Source organism: Rana temporaria, chromosome 6 (assembly GCF_905171775.1).
Source record: "Rana temporaria chromosome 6, aRanTem1.1, whole genome shotgun sequence".
Lineage (NCBI taxonomy): Eukaryota > Metazoa > Chordata > Amphibia > Anura > Ranidae > Rana > Rana temporaria.
Window position 1 is genome coordinate 199,011,987 of NC_053494.1, and position 12,108 is coordinate 199,024,094.

Genomic DNA, 12,108 nt, shown 5'->3' on the forward strand with positions numbered 1-12,108 from the left:
TGTCAATGGAAAACGCAAAAAGTGGTACAGAAACTACTTTTTGAAATTGGTTTGGCACTGCAAATGCAGCATTGCACCGATTAGGACGGTGCCATTGCCAGCAATTGCCACCAATTTGACATGTCAAAACGCACCAACTTGAACCAGGGCTAATTATGCGATGTGCGTTCACCTTTCAAGACCTGTGAGTGCCGTTCTCTCTTGGATATTATATATAGTATATATACCAAGATAGTATACATAATGTATATACAGGCATACCCCACTTTTAAGTTCACAATGGGGTTTATTTACTAAAGCTGGAAAGTGCAAAATCAGGCTCACTTCTGCATAGAAACCAACAAGTTTCTAACCCCAGCTTGTTCAATTAAGCTTTAGTAATAAAATCTGGAAGCTCGTTGGTTTTTATGCAGAAGTGAGCCTGATTTTGCGCTTTCCAGCTTTAGTAAATAAACCCCATTGTGAACTTAAAAGTGGGGTATGCCTGTATAGGTATATAGTGGGTGCAAAGAAAAATCATTATGAAATTTATCATTCTGAGATCATCATAAAATGTTATAATGTTATATCATAAAATGTTACAGTAAAACCTTGGTTTGAGAGTAACTTGGTTTGAGAGCGTTTTGCAAGACTAGCTAAATGTTTTAATAACTTTTGACTTGATATACAAGCGATGTCTTGTTATAAGAGTAGGAGTCATATCACAACTGAGTATAAAAAAGAAGAGAGGCGTCTGTAAGTGTAGCAATATGGTTACATTTAATGAAGGTACAACATTTAGTAACATATTGCTACACTTAGAGGCGCCTCTCTTCTCTTTTATACTCTGTAGCGCCTGCTAGATTTTGCTTCTAATCCCCTTGTGGAGGCTTCCATTTGTTTGCCATTGCTGTAATCTTTTTATATGGACTATACACTGAAGTAACTATAAATAAATGGTTGTGGAACGAATCGTTCAAGTTTCCATTTTTTCTTATGGGGAAGTTCGCTTTGATATACAAGTGCTTTGGATTACAAGCATGTTTCTGGAACGAATTATGCTCGCAATCCAAGGTATTGCTGTATATATATATATATTTCAAAAATCTTTACCTTTCTTTTCTTTCCATGGTCCCGATCTCAGCGGCGATTTCACAGGTATCTGTGCGGCTTCCTGCACGGATGGCAATGGAAATCACACCCCGAATTTGCAAAAAGAAGTACAGAAACTACTTTTTAAAAATCAGTGATTAGGACGGTGCCATTTCCGGCAATTGCCGCCGATTTGATATGTGATTTGACATGTCAAATCTCATGTCAAAATGCACCAACGTGAACCAGGGCTAATTATGCGATATATAGATAGGATCAGTAGGGTTCGTCCATAGAGGGCGCTGGAGCGCCGCCCCCTCTGGCTCTCACCGCCACTGAGTCTAATAATATAGATTCATGCATTGCACAAATCTATGTTATTGTCCCGCTGCCGCCCACTATTCAGCTGGCCGGATGTTGAGCGCCAGCCAGCTGAATAACGGCAGCTGGTTGGCTGTACGGAAGTGCCTATCAGAGCCAGCGGCTTTCCGAGTACAGCCCTCGGCTCCCCGGAAGCTTATCCTCGGAACGCACGGTGTGTGCGTTCCTTGGATAAGACTGACAGGCGTCTCAGCCAATCAGGTTGGCTGGTTCTGGCTAAGAAGACATCGAGGCGAGGGTCGAGGACGTGGATGGCTGACTCCAGTAAAGGTAAGTGCTGGGCAGGGGGGGGGGGGAGGGGCACAGCAGCGAGGAAGGGCACAGTGACATCAATGGGGACAATTGGCACAGTGGCGACAATTAAAGGGCACAGTGACGACAATAGGCACAGTGGGGACAATGGGCACAGTGGGGAAAATTGGCACAGCGGCATGAATGGGCACAGTGGCGACAATTAAAGGGCACAGTGACATCAATGGGCACAGTGGCGACAATGGGCACAGTGGCAACAATTAAAGGGCACAGTGGTGACAATTGGCAAAGTGGCGACAATTGATGGCACAGTGGCTGTGTTTGATGGCATGGCACAGTGGCTGCGTTTGATGGCATGGCACAGTGGTGACAATTGATGGCACAGTGGCTGCATTTGATGGCATGGCACGGTGGCTGCGTTTAATGGCATGGCACAGTGGTGACAATTGATGGCACAGTGGCTGCGTTTGATGGCATGGCATAGTGACTGCATTTGATGGCATGGAACAGTGGTGCGAATTGATGGCACAGTGGCTGCGTTTGATGGCATAGTGACTGCATTTGATGGCATGGAACAGTGGTGACAATTCATGGCACAGTGGCTGCGTTTGATGGCATGGCACAGTGGTGCGAATTGATGGCACAGTGGCTGCGTTTGATGGCATGGCACAGTGGTGACAATTGATGGCATAGTGACTGCATTTGATGGCATGGAACAGTGGTGACAATTCATGGCACAGTGGCTGCGTTTGATGGCATGGAACAGTGGTGCGAATTGATGGCACAGTGGCTGCGTTTGATGGCATGGCACAGTGGTGACAATTGATGGCACAGTGGCTGCGTTTGATGGCATGGCACAGTGGTGACAATTGATGGCACAGTGGTTGCATTTGATGGACACAGTGAGGCTGCAATTTTTTTTGCCGCTTGCGCCCCCCCAAAAATTTTGAGCACCAGCCGCCACTGGATAGGATGATCTCAGAATGGTTTTTCTTTGGACCCACTATATACCTATATACAGGGGCGGACTGACAACTCATGGGGCCCCCGGGCAATAGAAGATTGTGGGGCCCCTGGGCTTACAGATGGCCACCAAGCCAGGTGGCAGTACAGAGGCGGGGCAGCTAAAATCTTGGGATTTTCACATCAAAAGCATGTCGGTTTTGGACATATCAGGGACAGATGTAAAAAAAACACAGATTTTTACATACTGTCCCTGGTTTTACTGAGCCTGGCAACCCTGATGGGGCCCCCTATTGGCATGGGGCCCTCGGGCAGTGCCCGGGGCCTCAATGGTCAGTCCGCCCCTGCCTATATATGTATATATATATATATACATGATGTATACTGTCTGGGTTCCTGGTGGTGCCTTAGCACTCCTTCGCACATTATACAGAGTGATCTCTTGCACATTGGCTGTCACATATCTGGGCTGATCAGGAATCATGGCATTGCCAGTGACAGTTGAGTAGGTGAGAATAGTGAGCAGTGTCAGTTATTGTAGGCTGGATGTGTTATTATTGGGGAACTGATGTTTTTTACAGCTGCTTATCTCACAACAAAAAGGTTTAGCCCCGTCTTTACCAGCTGCAGGATAAACAACAGGAGGTGTTGTGTCAGTAAAATTAGCATCAATTGTATGTAGAGAGAGCAGAGAGGAGGTGGGATGGAGTGTGGAGGGGGGGTGGGGAGGGGGGGGGGGTATATATAGCCGGGCTTCCTATAGTATGCATTCATTCCTCTCTGCGCTCCTTCTCTCTACCAGACTCACCGCACTCCGGCTCAGACATGGATCCAGTAAGTAGACAGTGCGGGCTCTGCAATGCCAGCCTCTGTGCCCTCCCCGTGCACCTGGGATGGGCTTCACCCTGGTGGCATTGATAACTTGTAACCCATTGTATATTGTCGGGTCTGATGGCATCCAGCGCTCGTATGATTCGTGCTTGACTCCCATACACGTGGATCTGTATACTATATATATTTATATATACTCTGTGTTTATACTATTGCACTGCTGGATGGGATGAAGATACAATGTTGCAAAGTGTGCGATCTCAGGATCTGACATAGTTTCCGATCTACAATTCTCTCTATATTTACTCTTTATATTTACTTTATATTTTCTTTATATTTACATTTACTCTCTCTATATCATCGCTTCTGTCAAAGTCAGCTTATATATAGACGTCTATCTAGCAATGCTTTCACCCAAGATTCACTTCACTTTTAACCATTTATCACTTTTTCGAAAAAAATGGGTACATCTTGTTGTCGCTGAAAACATTGATAAACAGACCCCCATAGTCTATGAATACATTTTTATTTTTGGCCTTTTGTATCTGTAGCTGATGTGTATTGACCAGCCTTTAAAGATGCAAAAAAATACTTTTCCAATCATCAATTTCTTTTCAATTTTGCATTAATGAGATCATCGTTTTCCGATCCTGTTAACCGTGTGTATTCAGGATAACTCTGGAGAAAAGTGTCCTTGGGTGAATGTTGTGTCGATCTTTGATAGGACCCCCCTAGTCTATGAATACTTTGGGGCTTTTTTTTTTACAGATATGTACCGATTAGCCTTTAAAGGTGCAACAAAAAAAAAAGTTGCAATAAAGTCATTATTGTTAACTTTCTTTCCTGAAAGACCCCCATAAATTGTTTAGTGATATCTGCTGATTAGCCCTTAAAATATGCCAAACAAGTATTAACCTGCCAAGTTGCATTAAAGAGCATTTCAGCTTTCTTTGCTAAAAATACTGAAAGACCCCCATAATCTATGAATACTTTTAATGGATTTTTTTTTTCTTGATATGTACTGATTAGCCCTAGATGATGCCAAAAAGGTATTAATCTGCCAAATTGCCATAAAGAAGTCATTATTATTAGCTTTCTTTCCTGAAACACTGAAAGACCCCCATAATCTATGAATACTTTTAATGGATGTTTTTCATGATATGTACTGATTAGCCCCAAATGATGCCAAAAAAGTATTAATCTGCCAAATTGCCATAAAGAAGTCATTATTATAAGCTTTCTTTCCTGAAAGACCCCCATAGTCTATGAATACTTTTCATGGATTTTTTTTGTGATGTTTGCTGATTAGCCCTTAAAAGATGCCAAAAAGTATTAATCTGCCAAATTGCAATAAAGAAGTCATTATTATTAGCTTTCTTTCCTGAAACATCGAAAGACCCCCATAGTCTATGAATACTTTTAACTGATTTTTTTTTTTTTTTTTTTGTGATATTTGCTTATTAACCCTTTAAAAGATGCCAAAAAGTATTAATCTGCCAAGTTGCATTAAAGAGCATTTCAGTTTTCTTTGCTGAAAACACTGAAAGACCCCCATAGTCTATGAAAACTTTTAATAGATTTTTTTTGTGATATCTGCTGATTAGCCCTTAAAAGATGCCAACAAGTATGGATCTGCCAAGTTGCCAGCTCTGAAAGACCCCCATAGTCTATAAATACTTGTTGGGGGTTTTAATGATTTGTACTGGTTTGCCTTTAAACATGCAAAAAATAATAATAATAATAAATGGTCCTCCAAGTTGCATTACAGACTTCATCATTTAACCTTCCTTTGTTGAAGCATTGAGAAGTCAATTCTATGAGCACTTTTTATTTTTTTGTGATGTGTATTGATTGGCCCTTACCGGTGCAAAAAAAAAATATCTTCCAATTCATGATTTTTAAGAATTTTAAGTGAAATTTAGAAGCAAAGTGTCCTTAGAGAGTTGAAATACTTGCCAGCTGATGTGGATGGGACTTTCAGTTCTGTAGTTATAAACAGTTCCAAATGTTTTTGATAGCTATGTTGTTGGCATGGGTGATATCTGCAGATCCTTAAAACCAGTTGCTATCCAGCTGCTGTGGAACTACAAGTCTCACCGTGCCTTGATAGCTGTGAGAATGAATGATGGACTTTGTAGCTCCACAATAGCTGAATAGTGTCAATGTGCCTACAATAAGGGTATCCCTGCTGGTTGCAATTGATGGGCTATCAATTCCTCCTGTAGGGGTATCTGTTGGGTAGACAATGGCTCTTTCTTTGTGTGTGAGGCAGGTACAGAAGATACTTTGGCACAATTCATGACCTGAGGGTCAATAATTGCTTATGCTATTACTCCATCATGTTTCCTGGCTGGGCATCATTCCAGCTGGAATATTGCTATTGTATGGGATTTCCACTCATACAGCAGCAGAATCAGGGCTGCACCTAGTGAGGATAGACAATACAATAATATTAGAAGGTTATGCAAACATGCTTAACAATGTGGATCCTGGAAAAAGAAGCTTACAATCTAATGGAGTATCATTTGCACTGTTGCTAATCTGCTAGTAAAATGCAGGCATTGTAAAGCCTGCTGGGTTGGAATGAGAAGCCAAATGCATTGTGCTCAGCAAGAGAGGTATTTTAGGGATACAATAGTCAAATCACACTGTGTAGTGAGCTGTGATGGTGATCTGTTACTCATAGCAACCAATCAGATGTCAATAAATAAGTTTAAAGTTATTAGGAAAGTGAAAGATGACTTCTGATGCACTGCAGGGAGTTGTATGAAAAAAATAGTATAGAGGTCAATGTAAAAAAAAAAAAAAATTGCATATTGGAAAGAACCTGATTTTTGACTTGCGCCCTTTGTAAATTTTCATTAGAGTACAGTCTAGCTTAGTCAGCTTGATGATCTTGTGAAACAAGACAGGGCATGCTGACATTTGTAGTTCTCCACTGCACATTTTCCTGCAGCCTTCCATCCTAATGTGTGCTTGCTATGAACAGCATGCATAACACTAGCTTTCCCTATCTGTAGTATAGTGGACCCCTTTATCTAGTTTTTCCATCCTTCTCAATTGTCTGCCTTGTCTAAAGCAAAGTTTGTATTCCTTATAGTAGAGTTGGCGCCAATTACAAAATCCTGTTTGGCCATTTTTTTTTATTTTTTTTATTGTTCCTGCCCAAAAGCCGTTGAGTTTGTGAAATCTGTTTCCTTTTTTTCTGTCAAGAACCTTACAGGCATCAATAGTGTGTAACACAAGCTTGTTACAAGAAAGAGAATTGTGCAAATCCACTGAGCCTGGCGATGGCAGCTAGAGGGCGCCAATTCTTTTATGGATTCCTATTATAGAGCCAGGCCATTGTTGCACCTGTTACAGAAATATATGTACAATAGAATTCATTTTTTTTAGCTGCAGAGTCCTTTGTAGTCTCCTTTGTTGTAAACATATATCTAAATTTGAAAAAAAAAATTATAATAATATATTTATATGTATATATATATATATAATTATTTTTTTGCAAAATTAGATATATGTTTACAACAACGTATATATATATATATATATATATATATATATATATATATATATATATATATATTCAAAATGTATTTATTTCAAAATTAGCTAATGCATCCTGCTTTTGCCAACTGCAAATGGGGGAGCTGCCAGCAAAAGAAAGGCTAATTGGCTAAGATTTTTTAGATGTTAGCCTTGTCTGGGGCCGCGGGTTTTTTAACCAAAATATGTGGCCATTGTTATTGGTCAAATTCTCTGATTTCATTGTGATGTTTTGAAGAAGGAACAGTCACTGGTAAACCTGTCCTGTAATGGGATAAAGCCACCAAACCATTATTGATGCCACCTTTTCCATATCTTCATTCTTTGGCAAAAAGTAACCATCTTTTGGCGCGGCTTTTTTATATTGTTTTATTCTTCTGTTATCGCACGCTAGCCGCTGCCTAAAGACTGTGTTGTGGCAGCGCGTTTTTTTTTTTTTTTTAAAGTAACCATCCTTTGCTGGAATAAAGACCCAGTATTCGTATTCCTTCTGCTGCTCATAATCTTGTGCGGTCTTTTGTGTGTTTTTAGTGTATTGTTTGCCTGGTGCTCCATAACTTCATCCATTTAAGTTGTCATCACTTGGTCCACAGTAGAGTGTGTGTGCCAAGATGTCTATCAGTCATCATCTGGCAGCTGAAGGTTAAATAGTGACTTGTTTGCATTTAGGTTTTTAGAGATGAAATGTGTCAACTGGTAGCTTGTGCTTTGTACCTCTTGCTTCTTTATACCACACCAATTAACAATGACATAAGCTAAACTGAGGGCATTGAGATTCAGTTGTCACCTCTGGGCACAGCCATATTCCAGATGGTATGTAACACTAGTGCAATATTCTCCTCTATGCCCTTGTATTAGTTTCAAATACCAGTAAATCAATCACTGATTATAAAGCAAATTGGTAATGTATATTGTACATCAATGACTCCTGAATTTCAAAATAAAACTAACATATTTTTCTATCTCCTTGCAGTTTTCTGGGGCGATCGATATCAATTTCGAGTTAGATAACTCTTCCGATAGCAACGGTTCCGATGATTATTTAGACTTTCAAGGTCTTTGTACCAACGACGAGAACAACAACTTCAACCGAATCTTTTTGCCGACTGTCTACTCTTTCATCTTCCTTCTAGGAATTATCGGCAATGGATTGGTGGTGTTGGTTATGGGTTATCAGAAAAAGTCCCGGACTATGACTGACAAGTACAGGCTGCACCTCTCAGTGGCTGACTTGCTCTTTGTGTTCACCCTTCCATTCTGGTCTGTGGATGCCGCCATTGGTTGGTACTTCAAGGACTTCTTGTGCAAAGCTGTCCACGTCATCTACACCGTCAACCTCTACAGTAGCGTCTTAATATTGGCTTTCATCAGCCTGGATCGGTACTTGGCGATTGTTCATGCCACAAACAGCCAAGGCTCCAGAAAAATGTTGGCTGAGAAGATTGTGTATGCTGGAGTTTGGCTACCAGCTATTCTTTTGACAGTGCCTGACCTAGTATTCGCCAGCATCACGGACGTAGATGGGTTCTATGTGTGTGATCGTATCTACCCACTAGCGAACCGACTGAACTGGACAATTGGATTCCGTTTCCTCCACATCATGGTCGGTCTTTTCTTGCCTGGACTTATCATCCTGATTTGCTATTGTGTCATCATTTCAAAACTGTCACACTCAAAAGGCCACCAAAAACGCAAGGCCTTGAAGACCACTGTCATTCTCATCGTGGCTTTCTTTGCCTGTTGGCTCCCATACTACATCTGCCTCTCCATAGACACTTTTGGCTTGCTTGGAATCATAAAACTTGATTGTCAAACGGATGATACAATCCACAAGTGGATTTCTATCACAGAAGCCGTGGCCTTTTTCCACTGTTGCCTCAACCCAATCTTGTATGCTTTCCTTGGGGCTAAATTCAAGACTTCGGCGCAGAATGCCCTAACCTCTGTCAGTAGAGGATCAAGTCTTAAAATCTTGTCGAAAAAACGTGCTGGACTTTCCTCTGTCTCCACCGAGTCGGAATCCTCCAGTTTTCACTCGAGTTAACAGTGCAGTGCCTGTTGGCCAAGGACTTCTAAACACAGACTGTTCTTCGTGTACATATTCCATATTCAAGGATTTTTATTGACTGTAAAATTGAAAAACCTTATTTATACTTTTTCTTATTTTTTTCATACCTTTATTTTAGGCAGGCCCTGTGGACTGTTGATTGGTTCATAATAAACTTGTTACATTTTTCTATCACTGTGCCAAATTCTTTGTCTATGAGAGTCATCTGTACTTAAAGCCTAACCATCTTCTACATTAAAAAGGGAACCATTTTCATACCATTAACAAAGCAGTTCAAAGAGTATTGTTGATCATAATTAAGAAAATTATGGGAAAATGGGGTTGATTTATTAAAGGCAAATAGACTGTGCATTTTGCAAAGTGCAGATGCACTCGCTCCAGAGCTTAATAAATGAGGTAAACCTTCTTTTGCAAAGAGTACCCAATCAAAGAAAAGAAAAAAAAAAAAAAGAAATTTTGCTTGCATATGATTGGAGTATGGAAGTCAGCAGAGCCTTCCCTTATTTACTAAGCTCTCGAGCAACTGCACTTGCAAAGTGCATAGTCTTTTTTCCATTTGTAAATCAACCCCAATATCTCTTCACCAATCTGACTGCAGTAAACCTAAATCCGGTTGCAATAAGTTAACCATAGGGCAATTTTTCAATCATCATTGCTCTTTTTATTGCCGTACTGAGCAACCCAGTTGAGTCTAAAGCTTAGTCTCAGTCTTCCACTATGTCTGAGTGCTTTTATGATATCAAAGCAATAATAAAATCATAGGCTCTAAGGTAAAAAAAAAAAAAAAAGACTGATTTGGTACCCAAGGTGACTGCTCTTTTGTCTACTAACGATGGGTACATTTAATCCATTAGTCAATGTGCTTTTATATTTTTATTTTTTTTAAAGCTGGATTCAAGGCAAATAGCCAAATACACAGAGGACATGCATACAATGGAGCTCTTTTATCCATCAAAAGAAGGCTGTACTTACTCTGCTTGTATTAAAAAAAGATACATTGAAAGAAGTATTATTGGATACAGAGTTGCAATAATCTGTGTCTTTTATATTTGCCTGGGGTTCAGCTTTAAGCACTGGCCATTTTGAACAAATCCCAGCACGCTTGTGACATCCACGTGATGTGCACAAGAATTTTGTATATGTACAAACACAATGTTATTGTCTGTTCCTCTATTTATTCTGCAGTTTTGAATGTCTTTTGTAGAAGAAAGCTAATGATGTAGCAAGATAACCAGTTGTGTACATTGAACAGTGGGGTAGTGGAATTGTGCTAGATGTTGGTAGTCGAGACCTTGCAAATGAGGCCGGTTTAACACCCAGCCTATGTACAGCATTGTATAAAAATGAATCCAAAATGCTTTCCATTAGAATACAGAAACAGGGATTGGTAAGTAGATGCATTCAGATGCTGAAGTTAATAGCTATGCATCTTTTAGAAGATGTATGCAGTTTATAGGCTTACAGTTGCGTATGGACTAAAAAGCATCATAGTAGATGACGTTCTAAGACAAATAAGGGTCTACCACTAGTTGTTAAGGCTGTTTCATCATATTTCATTACATAGTACCACTTACAAAAAACAGTATTAAGAGAGAATTACAAGGTGCCATCTGCTTCTACGAATACTGGTTCCCTGGCCAGCACTGGTCTCCCAAGCAGACCTCCAAATTAGAAGGGGCAGCATTAAAATATCCGCTCTGTATTCATATTCCAGATCAGCCCTTGAGAACCTATAAAAACTGCCATTGGATTGGCATAAGAGCCAGGCAACCATCTATTTTAGACAGAGAGGTCGGCAATGACTGGCTTTATATTCTCTCTATACAGAACTACCTTCAAATTTAAAGCTGGACTCTGGTTAAAAAAATATATATATTTAACAGTAGGGCTCCCCTGCACTTCAAGGGCTAAATGCCCTTTTTTGCTTAGGGGGAACATAAATGGTAGTTTTACTTACCTGCTCCCTTTCTTCCCTGGCATTGGACGGTCTCTCCAACACTCCAGGTTGGGAGTGGGCTCTTGGCGTCCTCCTTTAAATTGAAGGATTGCTGGTCCTGCATTGAATGTGGCGGCACCAGATTGCCCGTGACCACCAGAGTTACAAAGAGAAGTTAGTCCGGTTGCTTGGACGAAGGTAGGTATAACTGGTGTTTACGTTCCCCCTAGAAAACAAGCATTTTACCCTTGCAGTGAAGGGGAGCCTCACTTCAAGGGTATCTTTTGATTTTACCCAAAGTTCAGCTTTCATTTATCAAAGTGTCTGAAAGAAGATCTCCATTTCCTATGTCAGCCAATCACATTGTCCCTGCGCTCCTAGTGACGTTTGTAAAAATAAAATGAACACACAAGTTTTTTATGGGTAACACAGACATTCCATGGGGTAGATTTACTAAAACCGGAGCACTCAGAATCTGGTGCAGCTGTGCATGGTAGCCAATCAGCTTCTAACCTCAGCTGGTTCAGTAAAGCCTCGTACACACGACCGAGGTACTCGACGGGCGAAACACATGGTTTTCCTTGTTAGGCTGTCGAGGAACTCGACAAGGCAAGTTTCTCCATTCCCGTCGAGGAAAAAGAAGACATGCTCTCTTTTTGGCTCGATGGGATCCTCGACAGTTTCCTCGTTGAAAAATGTACACACGACCGGTTTCCTCGGCAAAAAAAAATCCCAGCAAGTTTCTTGCTGGTTTTTGCCGAGATACTCGGTCGTGTGTACGAGGCCTTAGGGTTTGGCAATAAAACCTGGAAGCTGATTGGTTTCTATGCAGAAGTGAGCCTGATTTTGCACTCTACAGCTTTAGTAAATAAACCCCCTTGTTTCAGAAACTTTAATTGAATGCCGCCTTTTTATCTCAGGAACTGCAGCACGGAGACAGTTTGGGGGGTCAGTTTTCTTCTTGGTAATTTGGACTGACAGAACCTCATCAATAAATACACTAAAATTAATATAATTTAATGGTTCTGACACAGTGGAAATTATTTTGGAAGATTATAAT

At 40.6% G+C, this 12,108-nt stretch overlaps 1 protein-coding gene across 1 annotated transcript; it reads left to right on the forward strand.

The window, feature by feature from the left end:
• Positions 1–3,419: 3,419 nt before the first annotated feature.
• Positions 3,420–9,286, forward strand: CXCR4 (C-X-C motif chemokine receptor 4). The gene is made up of 2 exons (XM_040358055.1): positions 3,420–3,501; positions 8,018–9,286. Exons 1-2 carry the CDS (start codon positions 3,493–3,495, stop codon positions 9,086–9,088), a joined length of 1,080 nt encoding a protein of 359 aa, XP_040213989.1. The 5' UTR covers positions 3,420–3,492; the 3' UTR covers positions 9,089–9,286.
• Positions 9,287–12,108: the final 2,822 nt, after the last annotated feature.